This window comes from Pan troglodytes, chromosome 9 (genome assembly GCF_028858775.2).
Source record: "Pan troglodytes isolate AG18354 chromosome 9, NHGRI_mPanTro3-v2.0_pri, whole genome shotgun sequence".
NCBI lineage: Eukaryota > Metazoa > Chordata > Mammalia > Primates > Hominidae > Pan > Pan troglodytes.
In genome coordinates, this window is record NC_072407.2 from 13,438,455 (window position 1) to 13,463,200 (window position 24,746).

General features: G+C 44.0%; 1 protein-coding gene across 4 annotated transcripts in view; it reads right to left on the reverse strand.

Annotated features, from left to right (window-relative positions):
* Positions 1 to 23,906, reverse strand: part of TMEM41B (transmembrane protein 41B) — a 34,907-nt gene extending 11,001 nt beyond the window's left edge. Inside the window, exons 1-4 of one of the 4 annotated variants that reach the window (XR_010147139.1) lie at positions 23,372 to 23,713; positions 8,261 to 8,378; positions 3,459 to 4,387; positions 2,606 to 2,669 (exon numbers count right to left, since the gene is read on the reverse strand). Coding sequence is in view for 1 of the 4 variants with exons in the window: in XM_003312913.6 (XP_003312961.3) it covers positions 4,259 to 4,387; positions 8,261 to 8,378; positions 23,372 to 23,492 (368 nt within the window). In the remaining 3 variants the exon portion in view is untranslated. Of the gene's footprint in view, positions 1 to 2,605; positions 2,670 to 3,458; positions 4,388 to 8,260; positions 8,379 to 23,371 lie in introns of those variants that run through there. The other 3 variants (XR_682993.5, XR_010147138.1, XM_003312913.6) reach the window with 3 other exon arrangements.
* Between the last annotated feature and the right edge of the window lie 840 nt (positions 23,907 to 24,746).

Sequence of the window (24,746 nt, forward strand, 5' to 3'; positions counted from 1 at the left end):
CCCAGATCGCGCCACTGCACTCCAGCCTGGGCAACAAGAGCAAGACTCTGTCTCAAAAAATAAATAAATCAATAAAATAAATAAAAATAAAAAACCCACATTTTTCAATGTCCGAATATTTTAATATCATTAAAATAATTCCTTTTCTGCCAGGTGCGGTGGCTTACACCTGTAATCCCAGCACTTTGGGAGGCTGAGGCAGGTGGATCATGAGGTCAGGAGTTCAAAGAATACAAAAAATTAGCCGGGTGCAGTGGCAGGTGCCTGTAATCTCAGCTACTTGGCAAGCTGAAGCAGGAGAATTGCTTGAACTCGGGCAGCGGAGGTTGCAGTGGGCCGAGATCGCGTCGCTACACTCCAGCCTGGGAAACAGAGTGAGACTCCCATCTCAAAAAAATTATAATAATAATAAAAATAATTTTTTTTTTTTTTGAGACTGAGTCTCGCTCTGTTGCCAGGCTGGAGTGCAGTGGCATGATCTTGGCTCACTGCAACCCCTGCCTCCCAGGTTCAAGCGATTCTCCTGCCTCAGCCTCCCGAGTAGCTTGGATTACAAGCGTGTGCCATCGCGCCCAGCTAATTTTTTTTATTTTTAGTACAGACAGGTTTCACCATGTTGGCCAGGATAGTCTCCATCTCCCGATCTCGTGATCCACCCCACTTGGCCTCCCAAAGTGCTGGGATTACAGGTGTGGCCACCACGCCCAGCCAATTCCTTTTTTTTTCCTTTCGTTTTTGTGGTAGGAGTCTCGCTCTGTCGTCCAGGCTGGAGGGCAGTGGCGTGATCTCAGCTCACTGCAATCTCCGCATCCCAGGTTCAAGCAATTCTCTGCCTCAGCCTCCCAAGTAGTTGGAATCACAGATGCCTGCCACCATCACTGGCTAATTTTTGTATTTTTAGTAGAGACAGGGTTTCACCATCTTGGTCAGGTTGGTCTTGAACTCCAGACCTCGTGATCCACCTGCCTCGGCCTCCCAAAGTACTGGAATTATAGGTGTTAGCCACCGTGCCTGGCCTCCTTTTCTTTTTAACATAAATATGATACCACTGTCAGACTTCAAGAAATTAACTATAATTCCTTATTGTCCTAAAGACTAGTCTGATCAGAATCTAGAAGTCCACACAAAGTATTTGCTCAAAGGATCACTTAAGCATAGGGTCTTTATTTTTTCTTTCTTTCAATTTACTGAAGAAACCAGATCATTTGTAGAATTTACCATTTATTGAATTTTGCCTATTGGATACTTAGGGTAGTTTATGTTCTATCCTTTATCTTATACTAGTAGTCAAAACTATGCTTCCTTTTAAATGGGAATGTGACTTGAGCTTAACTTTGTTTAGATTTCTCTTCTCTTACACTGAAAAATCTTGGTTCTTGACAACACCAACATAGTTGCCTATTTGTGCTTTATATACTATGAAACATAGTAAATGTATAAAATATATACTATGCATTAGTATTAATAATCTAAAACGTTTCCACATATTTAAATATTTTACAACATTATTACTACTAACAATATGATTACTAAAAACAGTTTTAAGATTTTTGGCTAGGCCTGGTGACTCACACCTGTAATCCCAGCACCTTGGGAGGCTGAGGTGGGAGGATCACTTGAGCCCAAGAGTTCCAGTTCGAGACCAGCCTGGGCAACATGATGAAATCCCATCGCTACAAAAAAATACATGAAGAGATGGGGTTTCTTCATGTTGGTCAGGCTGGTCCTGAACTCCCAAACTCAGGTGATCAGCCTGCCTCGGTCTCCCAAAGTGCTGGGATTATAGGTGTGAGCCACCACACCCGGCCCTGATAATACTATTCTTAATTTTTGAGGAACTGCCATACTATTTTCCATAGTAGCTGCATCATTTTGCATTCCCACCAACAGTGCTCAAGAGTTCCAATTTCTCCACATCCTTGCCAACACTTGTTATTTTCATGATAGTCATCCTAATGAGTGTGAGGTTGCTTTTGATTCTTAAGATTCCTGCTATTCTCTTTTTTCATTTTGATTTTGTAATTATGTAAAACATTTACTTGGTTCTAAAGTCAAACCTACGCTAAGAAAAGTTTCAGTCCTACCATTTTATCTCTCCCTACAGGTAAACATTTTTACTGGTTTATTTATTTGAGATACAGTCTCACTGTCACCTAGGCTGGAGTGCAGAGGCTAAATGCTTCGCTGTAGCCTCAACTTCCCTGGGCTCAGGTGATCTTCCCACCTCAGCCTCCCAAGTAGCTAGGACTACAGGCATGTACCAAGACATCCAGCTAATTTTTGTATTTCTCGTAGAAACTGGGTCTAGCTACATTGCCCAAGCCAGTCTCGAACCACTGGCCTCACGCAATCCTCCTGCTGAAGCCTCCCAAAGTGCTGGGATTACAGGAATGAGCCACTACACCCAGCCAATTAGTTTTTTAAGAAAAATATAACAAGATACTTATGTATATGTGTACTCATATTATCCCCTTCTTAGATAAAACACAGCATATTTGTGTACTATTTTGCCCTTTGTTCTTTCACTTATCTGTATATTGTGAGTTAATACCTCAACAACATATGGATACTTCTGATTCTTTTTATTTTTGTTATTTTTATTTTTGGGGGATGGAATCTTGCTGTCACCAAGGCTGGAGTGCAGTGGCACCATCTCAGCTCACTGCAACCTCCACCTCCTGGGTTCAGGTGATCCTCCTGCCTCAGCCTCCTGAGTAGTTGGGATTACAGGCATGCAATCACCACGCCCAGCTAATTTTTGTATTTTTAGTAAAGATGGCGTTTCACTATGTTGGCCAGGCTGGTCTGAACTCCTGACCTCACGTGATTCACCCGCCTCGGGCTCCCAAAGTGCTGGTGTTACAGGCATGAGCCACCATACCTGGCTACTTCTGATTCTTTTTAAATAGCTATATAATATCCCAGTGTTGTCAGGCGTGGCGGCTCATGACTGAAATCCCAGCACTTTGGGAGGCTGAGGAGCTCAGGAGTTCAACACCAGCCCAGACAACATAGCAAAACCTGGCATCTACAAATAAATCCCAAATTTAACTGGGTGTGCCTGTGGTTCCAGCTACTCGGGAGGCTGAGGTGGGAGGATCACTTGAGCCCAGGAGGCTGAGGCTGCAGTGAGCCATGATTATGCCACTGCACTCCAGCCTGGGTGACAGGGGGAGAACCTGTCTCAAAAAAAAAAAAAAAAAAAAAAAAAAAAAAAAGCCGGGCACAGTGGCTCTCACCTGTAATCCCAGCACTTTGGGAGGCTGAGATGGGCAGATCACCTGAGGTCAGGGGTTCCAGACGACCCTGGCCAACATGGTGAAACTCCGTCTCTACTGAAAATACAAAAATTAACCAAGTATGGCGGCAGGCGCCTGTAATCCCAGCTACTTGGGAGGCTGAGACCGGAGAATCGCTTGAACCTAGGAGGTGGAGGTTGCAGTGACCAGAGATTGTGCCTCCAGCCTGTGTGACAAGAGTGAAACTCCATCTCAAAAAAAAAAAAAAAAAGTTGGTTTAAAAAGGATGATTACTTTTACAACATCAAGAAGTAAATTACGTCTTTCATTAACTGAGAAGATCTGGAAAACAGTTTGGATAAGAATAAAAGATATTAACAAATCAGAAATGAAAATTAAACTCCACAATATGCAAAATTAAGCACCCACAGCTAAGCAGTTTGAAATAAAGCTATTTTCCTGACTAGTTAAAATGTAATATATTTCTATAAAATATATATCAAAAATTGTAAAAAACATTCATTCCTTTGAATAAGTATCTTAAGAATTTTTACAAAAGAAACAATGCAAGAAAAAAACATGAACGAAGGAGATTCATAATACATATCTATAAAAATTAACAACAAATTATACCTCCAAACCTAACAGAACAATTATAAAAATACTATGATGACTAGTAATTCAAAATAATTATATAAAGTAGTATCATCAGTTAATGAATACAATTATAAATCAAACCCATAAAATAAACATCTTAATAATATGCAATAAAGGAAAATGTTTGATAAGTGAAAAAAGCAGAATACAAAAGAACTTCTAATAAATATTCAGACATAAAAACAATTAGTTCTGCAAATAGGATTAAAGTGATAATTTTTTCCATTTTAATTTTAGAATTATTTAATATTGTCACACTGCAATAACAAATTTTAAAAAATAGTTATGTATAAATGAAGAGCAGACCTTTTACACTTTTTCTTGAACAAAATTAGAAAACATTTTTTCAGTTAAAAGGATACAAAATATATGTAGCAAAATAAGCTACAAGTACTTGAACATAAAAGGTGTCCTTGTATTTGGATAAAACTTTTCCTAGAGCCTTGGCATCATCCATATCTCTGGGAACCTTCATATTCACTCTTTCTTCTCTAAAGAAATAAAGTGAAAAATTTTAGAACAGAATTTTGCCAAGATAATATCAAAGTCAAGTTCACAACATGAAGTTTTATCCAAAATGATTTCATGCCTTGATCTATTAAGTCTAAATTAGCAATGTTTAAGTTTAAAAGTTTATAATTTTTCTTTTGTTTTGAGACATAGAGTCTTGCTCTGTTGCCCAGGCTGCAGTGCAGTGGTGGAATCTCAGTTCATGGCAATCTCTGCCTCCCAGGTACAAACGATTCTCCTGCCTCAGCCTTCTGAGAAGCTGGGATCACAGGCATGCACCACCATGCCCAGCTAACTTTTGTATTTTTAGTAGAGAGGGAGTTTCACCATGTTGCCAGGCTGGTCTCAAACTCCTGTGCTCAAATGATCCCCCTGCCTCGGCCTCCCAAAGTGCTGGGATTACAGGAGTGAGCAACCGCACCTGGCCTATAAATTATTATTAATTTCATTTTATTTTTATTATTTTTTTTGACACAGTCTCACTCTGTTGCCCAGGCTGGAGTGCATTGGCGCGATCTCGGCTCAGTGCAACCTCCACCTCCTGGGTTCAGGTGAGTTTCCTGCCTCAGTCTCCCAAGTACCTGGGATTACAGGCACGTCCCACCATGCCTGGCTAATTTTTGTATTTTTAGTAGAGACGGGGTTTCACCATGTTGGCCAGGCTGGTCTCAAATTCCTGACCTTAGGTGATCCACCCGCCTTGGCCTCCCAACGTGCTGGGATTACAGGAGTGAGCCACCATGCCCAGCTATAAATTATTTTTTAATGCTTTAATATAATTTCATGAGACAGGCAATTTTTTCTTTTTAATGTCTCAGCAGAATCAGAGACAGGTAATTTATATATGAAGGTTCTGGATGACGCAAACCAAGGGTTAAAGGCATTTGTTCCAACATCGAAACAAATTTTAACTTGAATATAAGAAATGAACCACTGGCCAGGCACATGGTGGCTCACGCCTGTAACCCCAGCACTTTGGGAAGCCGAGGCGGGTGGATCGCCTGACATGAGGAGTTCGAGACCAGCCTGGCAAACATGTTGAAACCCCGTCTCTACTAAAAATACAAAAATTAGCTGGGCATGGTGGTGCACACCTGTAATCCCAGCTACTCAGGAGGCTGGGGCAGGACAATCACTTGAACCCGGGAGGTGGAGGCTGCAGTGAGCCTCCAGCCTGGGCAACAGAGACTCCGTCTCAAAAAACAAAACAAAAAAAAGAAAGAAAGAAAAAAAGAACCACTGATGTTAGTAAATCAAAAACATTTAACATCATTTTGGGTAATCCTGATGATAAACTAAATAATAATTTACAATGAAAATTAAGTAAAAATGTAACAAATTCACAGTTCAAACATTTTCTTGAATACCACAGATCAAAGTCCACAAAAAACTGCAAGTTTTCCATTACTTTTACTCTATATTTGGCACTTTGTTTGGAACTGAATGATTTCTTGCTTAGGAAAGCCTCGAATAATCACCTTTGTGTTTCATGCATATTATGATCATTTCTTTTTTTTTGTTTGTTCTATAGGCAGGCTCCCATGCTCTGTCACCCAGGCTGGATGGAGTGCAATGGCACGATCATAGCTCAATATTACCTCCATCTCCTAGGTTCAAGTGATCCTCCCACCTCAGCCTACTGAGTAGCTGGGACTGCAGGCACGTGCCACTATGCTCTGCTAGTTGTTGTTTTTTTTAGATAGAGTCCTGCTCTGTCGCCCAGGTTGGAGTGCAGTGGCGTGATCTCGGCCCACTGCAAGCTCCGCCTCCCGGGTTCACGCCATTCTCCTGCCTCGGCCTCCCAAGTAGCTGGGACTACGGGCGCCCGCCACCACGCCCAGCTAATTTTTTTATTTTTAGTAGAGATGGGGTTTCTCCATGTTAGCCAGTCTGGTCTCAAACTCCTGACCTCACGTGATCCGCCCACCTTGGCCTCCCAAAGTACTGGGGTTACAGGCATGAGCCACCGCGCCAGGCCGCTCTGCTAATTTCAAAATTTTTTATAGGCTGGGCGCAGTGGCCTAGGCCTGTAATCCCAGCACTTTGGCAGGCCGAGGTGGGTGGATCACAAGGTCAGGAGTTCAAGACCAGCCTGGGCAGCACAGTGAAACCCCATCTCTACTAAAATTACAAAAATTAGCTGGGCATGGTGGCACACATCTACAGTCCCAACTACTTGGGAGGCTGAGGCAGGAGAATCGCTTGAACTGGGAGGTGGGGGCTGCAGTAAGCCGAGATTGCACCACGGCACTCCAGCCTGGGCGACAGAGTGAGACTCTGTCTCAAAAAAATAAATAAATAAAGTTTTTTATACAGATGGGGTCTCGCTATGTGACCCAGGCTGTTCTCAAACTCCTGGATTCAAGTGATCCTCCCAAAGTGCTAGGACTAAAGGCCTGAGTCCTCATTTGTCTACATGACAAAAAAAATTTAACTGACCTATGGCTGGGAACAGTGGCTCACACCTGTAATCCCAGCACCCACCCTGTCTCTACAAAAAATTAAAGAACTAGCAGAGCATAGTGGTGCATGCCTGTACTCCTACCTACTCGGGAAACTGAGGTAGGGGATCATTTCAGCCCAGGAGGTTGAGGCTGCAGTGAGCCATAATTGTGCCACTACACTTCAGCCTGGGTAACAGAGCAAGACCCTGCCTCAAAAAAAAAAAAAAAAAAAAAAAAAAGAGGTGTGAGCCCCTCTTTCTCAAGTCCAATAAGATACCCAGTAAACTAAAGGTTCCTACTTATGAAATTTATAAAACTAAAAAGACTCTAGGCTGGGCACAGTGGCTCATGCCTGTAATCCCAGCACTTTGGGAGGTCAAGGTGGGCAGATCACTTGAGGCCAGGAGTTTGGGACCAGCCTGGCCAACATGTTTAAAACCCCATCTCTACTAAAAATACAAAAATTAGCCAGCCGTGGTGGCACACACCTATAATCCCAACTACTCAGGGGACTGAGGCACAAAAATCCTTCAACTCAGGAGAGGAGGCAGAGATCACAGTAAGCCAAAATCAACACCACTTACTCCAGCCTGGGCGATAGAGTGAAACTATCTCAAATGAAGAAAAAAAAAAAGAATTGTGAAGGAAGGCAATTTGGAGAAAACATGACCTTCCTGATACTTCGAAATCACATTTCACAGTTCTCCATTACCACATCAGGCTGGCCCTGGTTGAAAGTCTAACTACATCTTAGTAGTCCTTCATATAATCTATGATTATACCAGGGTGGTATTACTAGGGTTTAATAGCTCTGGGATATTTTGCCCTTCTAAAATATATTTCCAGGCTGGGCACAGTGGCTCAAGCCTATAATCCCAGCACTTTGGGAGGCCGAGGCAGTTGGATCACCTGAGGTCAGGAGTTCAAGACCAGCCTGGCCAACATGGTGAAACCCCGTCTCTACTAAAAATACAAAAATTAGCTGGGTGTGGTGGCCCACCCCTATAATCCCAGCTACTCGAGAGGCTGAGGCAGGAGAACTGCTTGAACCTGGGAAGCAGGGCTTATACAGTGAGCTGAGATCACGCCACTGTATTCCAGCCTGGGTGACAGGGCAAGACTCTGTCTCAAAAAAAAAAAAAAAAAAAGTATATACACACACACACACACACGTGTGTGTATATAAATATATTAAATATATATATATACACACACATATAGATGTATGTATTTCCACATGGGTTTTGCCGTGTTGCCCAGGCTGGTCTCGCACTCCTGGACTCAACCAATCCACCCACCTCGGCCTCCCAAAGTGTTGAGATTACAGGCATCAGCTACTGCACTTGGCCTTAATCCACTTTCATCTTATAAATATCTATACATTTTCAGTTTATCTCTCAGTATACTTACTCACTAAGCTGAGGAAAATTTTTATATACCAAAAACATAACAAAAGCTGCAGATAAGAAAATGGACACCAATATAAGGAGTGACATTCTTGCTGATCCAGCTTCTGCCCAGGATTTTTCTGGAAGAAAAAAGAAAGTATAATTAAGATAAATATAAAGGAAGACATGCCAGCAAGTAATTTCTGTACATGCTTTCCTTTCAGAAAATGGTGTGTGCTTTTGCCTAAAACGATGTGACATTAAATTTAAGCACTGGGCCGGGCACAGTGGCTCACGCCTGTAATCCCAGCACTTTGGAAAGCCGAGGCAGGTAGATCACTTGAGGTTGGGAGTTCGAGACCAACCTCACCAACATGGAGAAACTCCGTCTCTACTAAAAATACAAAATTAGCTGGGCATGGTGGTGCATGCCTGTAATCCCAGCTATTCGGGAGGCTGAGGCAGGAGAATCACTTAAATTTGGGAGGTAGAGGTTGGGGTGAGTGGAGATAGAGCCATTGCACTCCAGCCTGGGCAACAAGAGCAAAACTTCGTCTAAAAAAATAAAAACAATAATTAATTATATATAAGCACTGTACAGTACTTGAAGTTTAATAACTGGATATATTACTTTGGGGGGATATATCCATTTTAGAAGTATGAAAAAGCAGAACACCAGACTCTGTAGCATTGGTTTATTGATAAGCCAAAGGGGAAAAAAAGAACATTGTTCTAAATGCTCTAAATTTTATCATACTGTCAATTTCATATTTCTATACTGGGAGCCAACAGCATAGACAAAATGGCCCCTTTGGAAAAATGAGGTAATTTGGCAATTACTTCACCTGTTTTAAGAACATAAATGTTCACAAATGCAACTGGTGAAATGTTATACTTTCTCTTTATACCAAATGCATCGGAATATAAACTTGAATCTCAAATGTTTTGGGTACCTCTGCAACTCCAACAATGGGAGAATATTTATAGTCCCTCAAAAGGTAATCTCAGTATTAGCTTAAAAAATTATATGAACGAGGCCAGGCGCGGTGGCTCACGCCTGTAATCCCAGCACTTTGGGAGGCCGAAGCGGGCAGATCATGAGGTCAGGAGATTGAGAGCATCCTGGCTAACATGGTGAAACCCCGTCTCTACTAAAAATACAAAAAATTAGCTGGGCATGGTGGCAGGCGCCTGTAGTCCCAGCTACTCGGGAGGCTGAGGCAGGAGAATGGTGTGAACCCGGGAGGCAGAGCTTGCAGTGTGCTGAGATCGCACCACTGCACTCCAGCCTGGGCGACAGAGCGAGATTCCGTCTCAAAAAAAAAAAAAAAAAAATTATATTAACAATAGAAGTATGGGGCCGGGCGCGGTGGCTCACGCCTGTAATCCCAGCACTTTGGGAGGCCGAGGCGGGCGGATCACGAGGTCAGGAGATCGAGACCATCCTGGCTAACACGGTGAAACCCCGTCTCTACTAAAAATACAAAAAATTAGCCGGGCGTGGTGGCGGGCGCCTGTAGTCCCAGCTACTCGGGAGGCTGAGGCAGGAGAATGGCGTGAACCCGGGAGGCGGAGCTTGCAGTGAGCCGAGATCGGGCCACGGCACTCCAGCCTGGGCGACAGAGCGAGACTCCGTCTCAAAAAACAAACAAACAAACAAACAAACAAACAAACAAAAAACAATAGAAGTATGGAATGAGATTCCAGAAGCAGTAAGCAGAAGAAAGTACGGGACTGTTTTCCCAGGAACTGGTCAATAGCGCGAAGGCCAGGACAACTTTACATTGCACTCACTGGGGAAGAGGTAGGAGTGGGTGACTCAATTTTTATTTTACCATTATCCCTTGTATACACTGATAATACTCAAGAGTATTTAAAAATATGTATACTATATGGCCCGGCATGATGGCCCACGCCTGTAATCCCAGCACTTTGGGAGGCCGAGGCGGGTGGATCACAAGGTCAGGAGATCGAGACCATCCTGGCTAACACGGTGAACCCCCATCTCTACTAAAAATACAAAAAATTAGCTGGGCATGGTGGTGGGCGCCTGTAGTCCCAGCTACTTGGGAGGCTGGGGCAGGAGAATGGCATGAACCTGGGAGGCGGAGCTTGCAGTGAGCCAAGATCGCACCACTGCACCCCAGCCTAAAAAAAAAGTATACTATAATTCACATTTATTATTTTTAGTTCCCTTAGAATGGATTCAACTATTGCACAGGTGGCTTTCAAACACGCGTTTATGAAGTATCCTAAAAGTACTGAACTGCCTATACTCTCTTTAGCAAATCCTTCTTCATAAAAGTTTACAAATGTGTATTAGACAGCTGTCATTGCTGCTCTGCCCCATCTCCCTTCCCTTGAATTAACACCCTTCCCCTGTCCCATAAGGGGGCCAATCTCAGTAGCCCCTATTCTAACATTCTACCCTCCCAAACCCAGAAGACTGTCTGGCCCAGGGTTGGACACATCACCCAAGTAGTAACAAATCATTACTGGCTGACCAGATTTTCTCTTGATAATTTGAACTAAAAGAGATACTGGTTGTCAAGCGATAGTGGGACTTGGAGCTAAAAGGTTAAACGGTGGAGGACACAGTAAGCCAAAGTGGTACGCCGAAGACATGTATCAGAAAACAGGAAAGGTTGGAACAGAAACCCAGAGAAGCAGAATTGGGAAATATAGCTAAGCTACTTGCTGATTTCTAACGTTCCACTTCCCCAATGCCTAGCTCTATTTCTTGCTCATAAATGCCAGTTGAGATTCTCTCTGATATTATTTTTCTCGGTTTTTTTTTTTTTTTTTTTTTGAGACGGAGTCCTGCTCAGTCGCCCAGGCTGGAGTGCAGTGGCACAATCTCAGCTCACTGCAACCTCCGCCTCCCGGGTTCACGCCATTCTCCTGCCTCAGCCTCCCAAGTAGCTAGAACTACAGACACCTGCCACGATGCCCGGCTAATTTTTTTTTGTATTTTTAGTAGAGATGGGGTTTCACCATGTTAGCCAGGATGGTCTTATCTCCTGACCTTGTGATCCACCCGCCTCGGCCTCCCAAAGTGCTGGGATTACAGGCGTGAGCCACAGCGCCCGGCATTATTTTTCTCTCGTTTTAACAATCTTCCTTTTTTCCTAGTTTAAACTGATGTCTATTCTTTTCAACCAAAAAGTCTTGACTAAATAAAAGATGAGCTTCATTTTTATCCCTTGTCTCACTACAACAATTGACATTAGTAAGATTTTGCTGATTTTTTTACCCCCGCAAGAGACAGGGTCTCCCTATGTTGCCGAGGCTGGACTTGAACTCCTGGGCTCCAGCAATCCTCCTACTTCAGCCCCTCAAGTAGCTGGCACTACAGGCATGTAACACTGAGCCCTGACTAGATATTACTAAATTCTATGTTGAACACATAGAGAAATAGAAACCAACTAGCTCCTTGCTATTCAAAGAATGTTGGGTAGACTACATGAATCAGCATTATCAGGAAGCTTGCTGGAAATTCAGATTCCCACTGAAGCAAAAATCTGCATTTTAATGATACTCGTGATCTTCATGCACATTAAAGTTTGAAAAGCTAAAATCTGGCCCACTTTTACAAGTAAGAGGCCCAAAGAAGAAGGGTATACTATTTAAAAAAAAAAAATCCTGAGCCAGAGTGGTGGTGGTGTACACCTATAGTCCCAACTACTCCAGAAGCTCAGTCAGGATGATCACTTAAGCACAGAACTTTGATTCTGGCCTGGGCAACACAGTGAGACCCTATCTCTAAAAGGAACCAAATAATGTGAAGTGTATTTCCAAAGCATTTTGTTGTTGTTGTCTGAGAAGGAGTCTCACTCTGTTGCCCAGGCTGGACTGCAGTGGCACGATCTCGGCTCACTGCAACCTCCACCTCCCAGGTTCAAGCAATTCTCCTGCCTCAGCCTCCCAAGTAGCTGGGATTACAGGCATGTGCCACCACACTGGCTAATTTTTTTTGTATTTTTAGTAGAGATGGGGTTTTACCATATCGGCCAGGCTGGTCCAAGTGATTCCCTTGCCTCAGCCTCCCAAGTAGCCGGGATTACAGACGTGTGCTACCACACCCAGCTAATTTTTATATTTTTAGTAGAGATGGGGGTTTCACCATGTTAGCCAGGCTGGTCTTGAACTCCTGACCTCAGGTGATCTGCCCACCTTGGCCTACCAAAGTGCAGGGATTATAGGCGTGAGTGAACGTGCCCAGTCTGCAAAGCATTTTAATATCTATTTATAATTTACCTGTAATTTCTGTTGAAATAAGAATTGCTTAGGTTAGTGCTTTGATAATACTAAATATAAATTATTCTTACCTATTCATTAAATTTAGCAAGTTTTCTATAAAGTTTTAGTTATGTGAAAAACTAAATTATCTTTTCCTACTTTCAGTAATCTAACAATCTAACTTCCCAACTAGTCCCTATTATTCTTTTTCTTTTCTTTTTTTTTTTTTTTGAGACAGAGTCTTGCTCTGTGGCCCAGCCTGTCGCCCAGCCTGGAGTGCAGTGACAGGATCTCAGCTCACTGCAACCTCTGCCTCCCAGGTTCAAGCCATTCTCCCATCTCAGCCTCTGGAGTAGCTGGGATTACAGGCACGCGCCACGAGGACCGACTAATTTTTGTATTTTTAGTAGAAACGGAGTTTCACACTGTTGGCCAGGCTGGTCTCGAACTCCTGACGTCAGGTGATCCGCCCACTTTGGCCTCCCAAAGTGTTAGGATTACAAGCGTGAGCCACCGCGCCCGGCCTCCAATCAGTCCCTGTTATTCTAACTTTGTTATATTTCATCTTAATCTCAAAAAGGAGATTTGCTCAACTCTTACTTATGAAATTTATTGCAGGAAGGAAGAGGATCATAATATAGTACAAAAGGTACCTTCTGATGGAACAATAAACCAAGCATGCCTGTCTCTTAATACTCTAGTTCATTAACCCACAGACGTATTGATACGTATGCTTTTTTGGAACACAGAGAATTAAAAACACACTTTAAACATCTCAGGTAGGTCAAACATGAAAAGGTCTCTGCAGAATCTTGTAATAACAAATGCCTAACTGTCATTACATTTATGCTCTGGTTATTATCTAATTCAATACGTATCTTGAGGCCTCCTAATAAGTTATATTCACTCATAAGTTATATTCTCTAAAAAAAGAAAGCATAATCAGCAAAAAGCAAAAACATCAGGGTGTACTAAATCCAATTGAATAAAAAACGTTGTTTTGGTTTATAAATATAAACCCCATTTATTTATTTATTATTTATTTACTTTTATGAGACGGTGTCTCACTCTGTTGCCCAGGCTGGAGTGCAGTGGTGAAATCATAGCTCACTGCAGCCTTCAACTCCTGGGAGTTGAATGCCTTCAGCTTCAATCCTCCTGCCTCAGCCTCCTGACTAGCTGGGACCACAGCTGTTTGTGACCATGTCTGGTTAATTAATTAATTAATTTTTTTTTTTTTTGAGATGGAGTCTCACTCTGTCACCAGCCTGGAGTGCAGTGGCGTGATCCTGGCTCACTACAACCTCCGCCTCCTGGGTTCAAGCAATTTTCCTGCCTCAATCTCCCAAGTAGCTGGGACTACAGGTGCACGCCACCATGCCCAGATAATTTTTGTATTTTTAGTAGAGATGGGGTTTCACCATGTTGGCCAGGATGGTCTTGATCTCTTAACCTCGTGATCTGCCCCCCCTTGGCCTACCAAAGTGCTGGATTTACAGGCGTGAGCCACCACGCCCAGCAATTTTTTGGTTTTGTATTTAGAGACCAGGTCTCACTATTTTGCCCAGGCTGGTCTTGAACTCCTGGCTTCAAGCAGTCCTCCTGCCTCAGCCTCCCAAAGTGCTGGGATTACTGGTATGAGCCATAGAACCGGGCTAGAAAACCTATTTAAACACAAACCGTTTTCACAAGGCTAAAATAGTTATTTTTCTATATATTTTTATTCAATAAAAAGCTATTCAATAAAGTAGGTAAGGAATGAGGGTAATATATATATATAAGTATTGAGTTTTCTATAGGTTGACATCAAAGCAAAGACACATTATACACACAAGTAGTGTATATTTTTTCAGGATGTCCATTACGATAATTTATAATTATAGGCCAGGTGTCGTGGCTCATTCCTGTAATCGCAGCACTTTGGAAGGCCATGGTGGGCAGATCGCCTGAGGTCAAGGGTTCGAGACCAGCCTAGCCAACATAGTGAAACCCTGTCTCTACTAAAAATATAAAAAATTAGTCAGGCGTGGTGGCACGCCCCTGTAGTCCCAGCTACTGGGGAGGCTAAGGCACAAGAATTGCTGGAACCTGGGAGGTGGAGGTTGTGGTGAGCCAAAGTTGCGCCACTGCACTCCAGCCTGGGCAACAGATATTAATTATAGATGAATTATAGATATTAAACTGTTTTGGAGGCACACTTCACATAATACACTTCTTAAAGGTATGCTACTTTTAAATCCATCTAAAAGTATGCTACTTTTAAATGCAATTAACTTGCCCCAGCCCAGTTTTAACTTACTTTCCTGCTACAATCAGGTCCAGAGTATAAGAAAAACTAACAAAAATAATTTAATATTATGAGCATCTTTTAAAACCTTCAAAACCATTACTAATTTTTTTTTTCTTTTTGGTAGACGGAGTCTACCAAATCTTGTTTTTATAGGTCTACATCTAAATTTATAGTATACACATTTATAATGTGCCTTATGGCCACATTACACACATGTGCCTTTTAGCATTTACAGCTACTTACACCAGCACTTTTCTTTTTTTTTTTTTTTTGAGACGGAGTCCTGCTCTATCACCCAGGCTGGAGTGCAGTGGTGTGATCTCGGCTCACTGCAACCTCCACCTCCTGGGTTCAAGCCATTCTCCTGCCTCAGCCTCCCAAGCAACTGGGATTACAGACATGGACCACCACCCCCAGCTAATTTTTGTATTTTTAGTAGAGACGGGGTTTCACCATGTTGGCCAGGCTGGTCTCGAACCCCTGACCTCAGGTAATCCGCCCACCTCAACCTCCCAAAGTGCTAGGATTACAGGCGGGAGCCACCACGCCCAGCCAGTACTCTGTATTTAGTAACCTCCAAAGCTTCCATCATACTAATTCCCAGTCTGAATTACCCTATTATATGCTTTTCCAACCTCCTCCCAGGCCAAAGGTACTGTTATAGAAAGCCAGAATTCGCCGGGCATGGCGGCTCACGCCTGTAATCCCAGCACTTTCGGAGGTCGAGGCGGTCGGATCACGAGGTCAGGAGATCGAGACCATCCTGGCTAACACGGTGAAACCCCGTCTCTACTAAAAAAATACAAAAAAAATTAGCCGGGCACAGTGGCGGGCGCCTGTAGTCCCAGCTACTCAGGATGCTGAGGCAGCAGATCGGCATGAACCCGGGAGGCGGAGCTTGCAGTGAGCTGAGATGGTGCCACCGCACTCTAGCCTGGGCGACAGAGCGAGACTCCGTCTCAAAAAAAAAAAGAAAGCCAGAATCACACTCTTGGCCTACAAGACGTTCAACATGTTTTTCTAACTTCAATTAGGGATATCACTGGCAAACAGTAATTCTTTTATAGCACTCCCCAAAAGAGCTATTTCAAGTCACTTTAAGCCTTTGATTTTACCTTCCTTTAACTGCAACCAATGATACTGCCTCCTACTTTAATGAGCACCCCAATCTCTCCCTCAAGATTTGTTCACAAAATTAACTTCCCTTGCTCCTTTCCCTTCATCTTATCATTAAATGTCAACACACTTCCTTCTATATCTTGCTCTCTGAATTCCTTCTCCATATACTCAACATCTTCAATTTTTCCCTCTTACAAGTACCTTTCCTTTAACTTCCAATATGCATAAATCCATCCTGAAAAATAATTTAACCTTAATGTCCCTCCAGTAGCTCCTTAATTCTCTTACTACTTTTACAAAGCAAAATATTCCAATGTCTACGAGATCTTAGGAATGACTCACACTGGTCATCTAGTCCATTAGTTTTCAATATTCAGTGTTTTCTAGATATACTTGATCCCACCACGAACGAAGGAAAAAAAATCCATTTATCCTAAGGACATAAGCTTACAGGCCAACAAGTCTCTTAAGGTCACAAGAATCCACTGTAATATTGTCAGAAATAAACTTTATTTCAACGGTCTTAAACTATTAAAAAAATTAATTGAAAATGGTATTAACATCAACTATAAATTTAAACAGCTGAAGTATCATAAAATAAAATCTTTTTTTTTTTTTGAGATGGAGTTTCTCTTGTTGCCCAAGCTGGAGTGCAATGGCTTGATCTTGGCTTACCACAACCTCCGTCTCCCAGGTTCAAGCAATTCTCCTGCCTTAGCCTCCCAAGTAGCTGGGATTACAGGCATGCGCCACCACGTCCGGCTAATTTTGTATTTTTAGTAAAGATGGGGTTTCTCCATGTTGGTCAGGCTGGTCTCAGACTCCCGACCTCAGGTGATCTGCCTGCCTCAGCCTCCCAAAGTGCTAGGATTACAGGCATGAGCCACTGTGCCCAGCCAATAAAATCATTTTTTTAATTTTATTTCGAGTCTTGCTCTGTCACCCAGGCTGGAGTGCAGTGGCGCAATCTCGGCTCACTGCAAGCTCCGCCTCCCAGGTTCACGCCATTCTCCTGCCTCAGCCTCCCAAGTAGCTGGGACTACAGGCACCGCCCGCCACCTCTCCCAGCTAATTTTTTGTATTTTTAGTAGAGACGGGGTTTCACCGTGGTCTGGATCTCCTGACCTCGTGATCCGCCCACCTCGACCTCCCAAAGTGCTGGGATTACAGGCGTGAGCCACCGCGCCCAGCCTTAAAATCATTTTTTAAAAACACAACAGAGGCGAGACACAGTGGCTCACACATGTAATCCCAGCACTTTGGGAGGCCGAGGTGGACACATCACTTGAAGTCAGGAGTTCCAGACCACACTGGCCAACATGGTAAAACCCTCTACTAAAAATATAAAAATTAGTTGGGCGTGGTGGTATGCGCCTGTAATCCCAGCTACTCGGGAGGCTGAGGCATGAGAATCACTTGAACCTGGGAGATGGGGGTTGCAGTGAGCTGAGATCACGCCACTGCACTCCAGCCTGGGCAACAGAGCAAGACACCGCACCTGGCCAACCTTGGACATTTTAAATCAATAAATCATTAAGATGGAGAACTTGCTAAATAAAATATTCCATTCCTTGCCTTTTTCTTCCATGAGCTTACTTCTTCCATTTTCTCCCTTCTGTTGGACTCTTCATTCTCTTCCTTCCATGCCAGCCTGGACTCCAAGAAGTATCATCTGAACTAGCACCTTTGACTGAAATCCTTATTCTTTCCTTATAGCCATCTAACCAAAAATCAGCACTACAAATTCACTTTCTTCCTTCCTACATCACGATGGTTTAGCACAAATACAGAAAAATCACTGAGTGATCCATCACAGAAATCCATGTCATTGGGAAAACTGATTTAGCTCTATTCCTACTCTTTCTTCTACATGTAGAATATGAATCAGGCTGAGCCAATCAGGTTACTCTGATGACCTACTGACAATAATGATAGGTTCAGGAAAAAGCATCTGATCTGAGGCAATCTAATCAGTGAATAGCAAGACTTCATCCGTAATACTAGGACAAAGATTCTCAAAATTAACATGGAAGCATTTAGCTTCCCTGAAGCTTCAAGGGGAACCAAACTTAAGGTTAAGCTGACATCAAATAAGCAAATCAAGATATGAAAAATCTGATCCTGGCCAGGCGTGGTGGCTAACACCTATAATCCCAGCACTTTGGGAGGCCAAGGCGGGTGAATTACTGGAGGTCAGGAGTTCAAGACCAGCCTGGCCAACACGGAGATAACCCATCTCTACTAAAAATACAAAATTAGCTGGGCGTGGTGACGTGTGCCTGTAATCCCGGCTACTGGGGAGGCTGAGGCAGAAGAATCGCTTGAATCTGGGAGGTGGAGGTTGTGGTGAGCCAAGATCGCACCATTGCACTCCAGCCTGGGCAAAAAGAGTGAAACTCCATTTCAAAAAAAAAAAAAAAAGAAAGCAAAATCTGATCCTGAAGATGCTGAGCAACTGGCTCCAGCCTGATGCCACCAAATCCTACTCATCACTTGATTTACTTACATGGACCAATAAGCTCCCTTTCAGCAAGGGTTCCAGTGGGTTTTCTGTCGTAGACCAAAAAAATTCTGATACATAATACCTGGGTTGAGACTGACATCAACAAACCATACTAATGCTTTGGTTGATATTCAGCTGCCAAGTCTAGTCTTAGATTTCATCTACAGTAATCAGAGCTTCCTTCTTTCTGTAAGCCAGTACTTTGCTCATAGTAGACACTTGAGGAGTATTTGTTGAACAAATAGCAAGGCAGGATCTAGACCAGGGATCTGGATTATCCAAGTCAGAACAATATTGTCAGCTGGGCGCAGTGGCTTACACCTGTAATCCCAGCACTTTGGGAGGCCGAGGCAGGCAGATCACAAGGTCAGGAGATCGAGACCATCCTGGCTAACATGGTGAAACCCCATCTCTACTAAAAATACAAAAAATTAGCCAGGCGTGGTGGTGGGTGCCTGTAGTCCCAGCTACTTGGGAGGCTGAGGCAGGAGAATGGCGTGAACCCGGGAGGGGGAGGTTGCAAGTGAGCCGAGATCGCACCACTGCACTCCAGCCTGGGTGACAGAGCAAGACTCCATCTCAGAAAAAAAAAAAAAAAAAAAAAAGAACAAAAAAACAAAAACAATATTGTTTTCTAGAAGCAATAAAATCAACTTTGAGACAGTGTTTTTCAATCTTTTTTGATTGTGTTCCAAGTAATGTATTATTATTATTTTTTTTTTTTTGAGATGGAGTCTCACTCTATCACCCAGACTGGAGTGCAGTGGCTCTATCTTGGCTCACTGCAAACTCCACCTCCTGGGTTCAAGTGATTCTCCTGCCTCAGCCTCCCAAGTAGCTGGGATTACAGGTGTGCGCCACCATGCCCAGCTAATTTTTGTATTTTTAGTAGAGACAGGGCTTCTTCATGTTAGTCAGGCTGGTCTTGAACTCCTGACCTCATGTTCCGCCCGCCTCGGCCTCCCAAAGTGCTGGGATTACAGGCATGAGCCACCATGTCAGCCTAAGTAATGTACATGACCCGGTATACACAAAATCTATATAACTCAAGGAAAGATTAAAAAAAAAAAAAAAACCAGCATTTAATCCCAAAGCACTGATATTTTCTCTTTTATTCCATTTTTTTAAAAAATGCTTATTATTGATTATCCATCAAATTGATTTCACACCCCTCACAAGGGTCATGACTTATATATTGAAAAACATAGTCCAGCTCTCTTAAGTTAAAATGGAGAACTTGCTAGTAAATACATAGGTCGGGGCAAACACCACCAAAAAAGTTATGTACTCTAGTCCAGTCACCTTCAAACCGATTAGGTTAAGAGCCCTTTTTTTTTTTTTTTTTTTTAACCAGGAGAAATAACTTTATTTGGACTGAGAGCTGGAGAACAAGAATAGGACCTGAGATAGCATACTGGGCTAAGGAGGAGAGGTAAGGTTCCAAAATGGCAGTCAAAGCTCATCGACCAAACAGACTCTACTTCCCAGCAACCTTGCAGTTAGTGCAACCAACAAAAGGCCTGCTGGGGAATGTATTTTCCACTAAATTCCCCAAGTATGCCAACATTACAAAAAAGATAGAGGTTTTTCATCATAATTAAATTTCCACAATCCTCCCCAATCACAAGTATTATAAGCAGAAGTAAAAAATCACATTTTACAGATCTCAAACTTGTCTTCAACATTTAGTTCATCATCTTCAAAAAACAGCTCCCCTGCTAAACTCATTAGCTATATGATCTATCCAAGCAACAACAAGATGGCCAGGCCATGGCAATTCTCTTCCCATTTTCCCTAGCCACTTAGGGCTCAACAGCAGGGTGAAGCTCAGGCGGGGGTAGGGTGTGGGGAGCACAAGGGCTACTTTCCCCCAGTACAACATGGCATCTGAAGCTTGATAGGAGAGCAGAACTGGTGAGACTTGAGGGAAGGACCCAGGGCCTGTATTCAGTCAGAATCACTGCTGGAAGAGGAGGAGGAATGCTTGCTATGCTTGTGCATCTTTTTATGAGCTTTCTTCATTTTCTTCTGTATCTTCTTGCCCACTATCACTGCTGGTCCGACCATGCCAGGAGCCAAGGGACTCACAGGAGGCATTCCAGGAGCAGACGGTGGGTATGGAGGAGGGTAGGGACCCGAGGATTGGCATCCTGGATACCCTGGCTGTGGCACAGGATGAGGGGGCCAACCTGGGGGGAAAGCTGAATTGCCTTGCGGAGCTCCTGGGGGAGGAGGACAGGGGCCTGGGGGAAAGGGTGGGTTGATAGGTGGTGAGTGGGCAGGATTGGAACCTCCAGGGCACCCAATGTTGGGTGGATATGGATTTGGCCCTGGCTGCCTGGCATTGGGATTCCACATGTTTAGGTGTGTCCTCCAGCCTTTCCACTGCTGCCTGGGCTTGATGCATTCTCAAGAGCTTCTTAACTAGTTTCACCTCCTGTCTGCTCTCTCATCTTCATCATGCAAAAATTAGACTTTCCGTGTTACCTCTGCCTTACTCAAGTAGTCAAAGTGGTCCACAGTCTACTAGGCTTAGCTCTGAGACTAGAGGCCAGAGTAATGGCAAGGAATCCACTAAATGTACCAAACATTGCAGATAGCATGTAAAACAGTTCAAACATACATATGATGACAACTACTTATTTGTCAAAGTTATATATGTGTCACTTAATAGAATACAAATTCATTTCCAAGTATCATGGAATTTACAGGAACATTCTGACACATCCTGAACAGGCCAACCTCATCGCCTACTACCACCCAACAGAAACCCTCTGCTCCTGACAAATTAATCTCCTTACCTACACACATAAAAGTTTCACACTAACCTTCAACCCTACTACTCCCTTTCTCCTAGCCTGGAATACCCTTCCCTTCTCTTTACTTATCCAAACCTTACTTATCTGGCAAAGCACAATGGCTCATGCCTGTAATTCCAGCATTTGGGGAGGCCAAGGCAGGAAGACGCTTGAGCCCAGGACTTCAAGACACCCTGGCCCCTTCTCTACAAAAAATAAATAATTAGCTGGGCATGGTGGCACATACCTGTAGTCAGCTATTTGAGGGGGCTGAGGTGGGAAGATCGCATGAGCCCAGGTAGCTGAGGCTGCAGCAAGCTATGATCATGCCACTGCACTCCAGCATAGGTGACACAGCGAGGCCTTGTCTCAAGTCACTAAAAACAGGCCTTACTTCATCATGAAGTGAAGGCACGCCTTCACATCTCTTCCCTGTCTTCCTATAGATTTGTGATCTATAGATGTCATGGGACAGCATCGTAAGAATAATTGTAGGCCAGGCGTGGTGGCTCACGCCTGTAATCCCAGCACTTTGGGAGGCCGAGGCGGGCGGATCAACAGGTCAGGAGATCGAGACCATCCTGGCTAACAAGGTGAAACCCCATCTCTACTAAAAATACAAAAATTAGCCCGGCGTGGTGGTGGGCGCCTGTAGTCCCAGCTACTCGGGAGGCTGAGGCAGGAGAATGGCGTGAACCCAGGAGGCGGAGCTTGCAGTGAGCCGAGATTGCGCCACTGCACTCCAGCCTGGGTGACAGACCGAGACTCCGTCTCAAAAAAAAAAAAAAAAAAAGAATAATTGTGTTGAATGTTTTGTTGTAATGATAAAATAAGATTAAAAAGTAAGAGCACTTTGGAAGTTTCAAGGTTTTATTTTTTGAATAGCTTTAGGTAAAAATCATGAATACAACTGGCTGCTACCTCAAATGAGATGTCAATTTTTAGGGATGCCCTATCTGGAACACTTTTTCAGGAAACCCAGACCTTGGAATATTGTCACCCTCAGCAGTAGAGTCTTCAAAACAATCTTCCTTTTATTAAGAGCTGATTTATACATTAACAACGATTAATTTCTCAGTTTTTGAAATTATATGAAGTTACCTGGATCCAGTGTATATAAGCTGGAAAAATACCCAAAAACATAAGGCTGACAGAGCCAAATTAGACTGTTGGAGACATTTTAAATTATTTGAAAATACATTAACATTTTCTACTACATACTCTTAGAAGTTCTAGCCATCACTGGTGGTGGAACACACCTATGTGAGCTACAGACAAACTTGTTAGGATCACTTTAAGTTTATGAGCTTTAAAATCATTTAAAGAACAATTCCAGGCCAACACGGAATCAAAGTATTTAGTTTCTACGTACAGTTTTTTCCTTAAAACAATATTTAAAGCCGTGAGATTCTGCAATTATAGAGGCAGTAGGAATAAAGAGAAAACAAAAACCAAAAATAAAGCCGTGTGAAATGTCAGGATGATGTAGTGGGGAAATAAACTTTAGAATGAGTGACCTTAGCTGTAACTAAGTAATTGCTAATATTTAGCCCCCACTTCATATCCAAGCATTGCTCTAAATCTTTTACGTGAATTATTTCGTTTAACCCACGCACCACCTATTAAGTAGATATTATTATTATCCCCATTTCACAGTTCAGACACTGAGCTTTTTTTGAAAGTTACCAAGTCCAAGGTTACAAGTAAACAGTAGGGCAGGGACTCAAACCCAGGTGTACTGCCACCTGGAAGTATTAAGTCCTTGCTCCTAACTACTACTTCATTGATCTGGCTTTATGACTTTATAAGTCATATACCCACCCCGGGCCTCAGTTTCTTCATCTGTAAAAACAACGCAACGAATGCCACAGTACAGCTCCTTCCAGCTCTGCCTAGCGTCGTTATCATCAACCTTACAATCTACCTGAGCGTCAACAAGCCAGTGTCATCCCTTCTTTTAAATGAATTCTACTCAAACAGCATTTACAACGCACCTACTAGGCGTCCGGCCTTGTGCTGCGCGAGCGCCCAAGCCCAACTCCCCCACGGTCTCTGCTCCCGCCGCGGCGCCAGCAGGCCCCCCTCTTTCCCCGCAACTCTCCGAGAATAGCGGGGGTCCTTTTTCCCCACCCGACACACAGAAGCCTCGGGCCACCCCCAGCTCTGCTCCCCGGGCCCACTCACCCTTCTGGTGGTCTCTGCTGCCAGGCGCCGCGAGACCCCGCGTCCCCGCTGCCCCGTCCCCCACGGGGGTCGTGTGGTGAGCGCCCAACTGCGATCGTTCGGCAACTCTGCCTTTCGCCATGGCTGCTGCAAGGTGAAGGGAGCGGTGCGGTGCCGCGCCCCCTAAACAACAAAACTCTGTTGCAGGCTCCTTACTACGCCGAAACGCCACGGCTAGAGCCACTTCCGGCGCGACCTCCTCACCCGAGACGACCTCAGCCCAGCGAGTACTGCAACCTCTTGCAAACACCCGCAGCGCCCACCACAGGCTAAACCCCGCCCCGTGCCGCCCCCGAGCCTCGCGTGCTCGCGCCGGCCCAGTAACCGCGAGACAAGTCAGGGTCCTGGACCGCCCCCTTCAGTGCCCCGCCCCGGCCCGCCCGCGGGAAAGAGGTGGCCGCCGGGCGCTGGGGCGAGAGCATGCGCAGTCGCGGCACCTGAGTCACCCGGCTGCGACTCGCTGGCCCTGGCGTCTAAAGCGTAGCCTTAATTACCCGGAAGTGCGGTCCCAGGGACTTCAAACCTTTTGTCCAGGCCCCCGGAAGTGCCTGTGATTAGTCGGCATTTCGCGGCTGAGGCTGATTCAGCCCATTACATCAATTCCGCAGCTGCTCTCTTCAATTTGGAGGCGCCAGAGAGTGCTTGATCTAAAAGATGGTGGGAAATACAAAGGTTGAGCAAAACCTACCTGAATTTCAGGAAACTAAGGCTCAGAGAGGGCTACGTACAACCTGTGAAGATCACAGGATGGCAAAAATGGGCTTAGAATCCAGGTTGTCCTGTTCCCAAAGCTAACGGTTTTGCATTAGCTGCTGCCCCTTACTACTAAACCCAAGTCAGCTCTACATTTAGCTTATCCCTAAGCTAAGCGGAAACATGCCTTTTCCACAGGTAACTTTTTCTGCTTCTACCCCTCAGAGCACATTCAGCTTACTCACCGTGGTTACCTCTTGAAAGCAACTTGGAGGCCGGTCGCGGTGGCTCAAGCCTGTAATCCCAACACTTTGGGAGGTCAAGGCGGGCGGATCATTTGAGACCAGGAGTGTGAGGCCAGACTGGCCAAAATGGTGAGATGAGACCCCGTCTCTGCTAAAAATACAAAAATTAGCTGGACATGATGGCTTGTAATCCCAGCTACTCGAGAGTCTGAGTCAGGAGAATCGCTTGAACCCCGGAGGCTGAGGTTGCGGTGAGAAATTGCACCGCTGCACTCCAGCATAGACCACAAAGCAAGACTCCGTCCCAAAAAAAAAAAAAAAAAAAAATCCTGATTGTTTCTATTCAGTAATTACATTTGTAGGAAATTATTCCATGAAAATAAACATAAATAATTCCT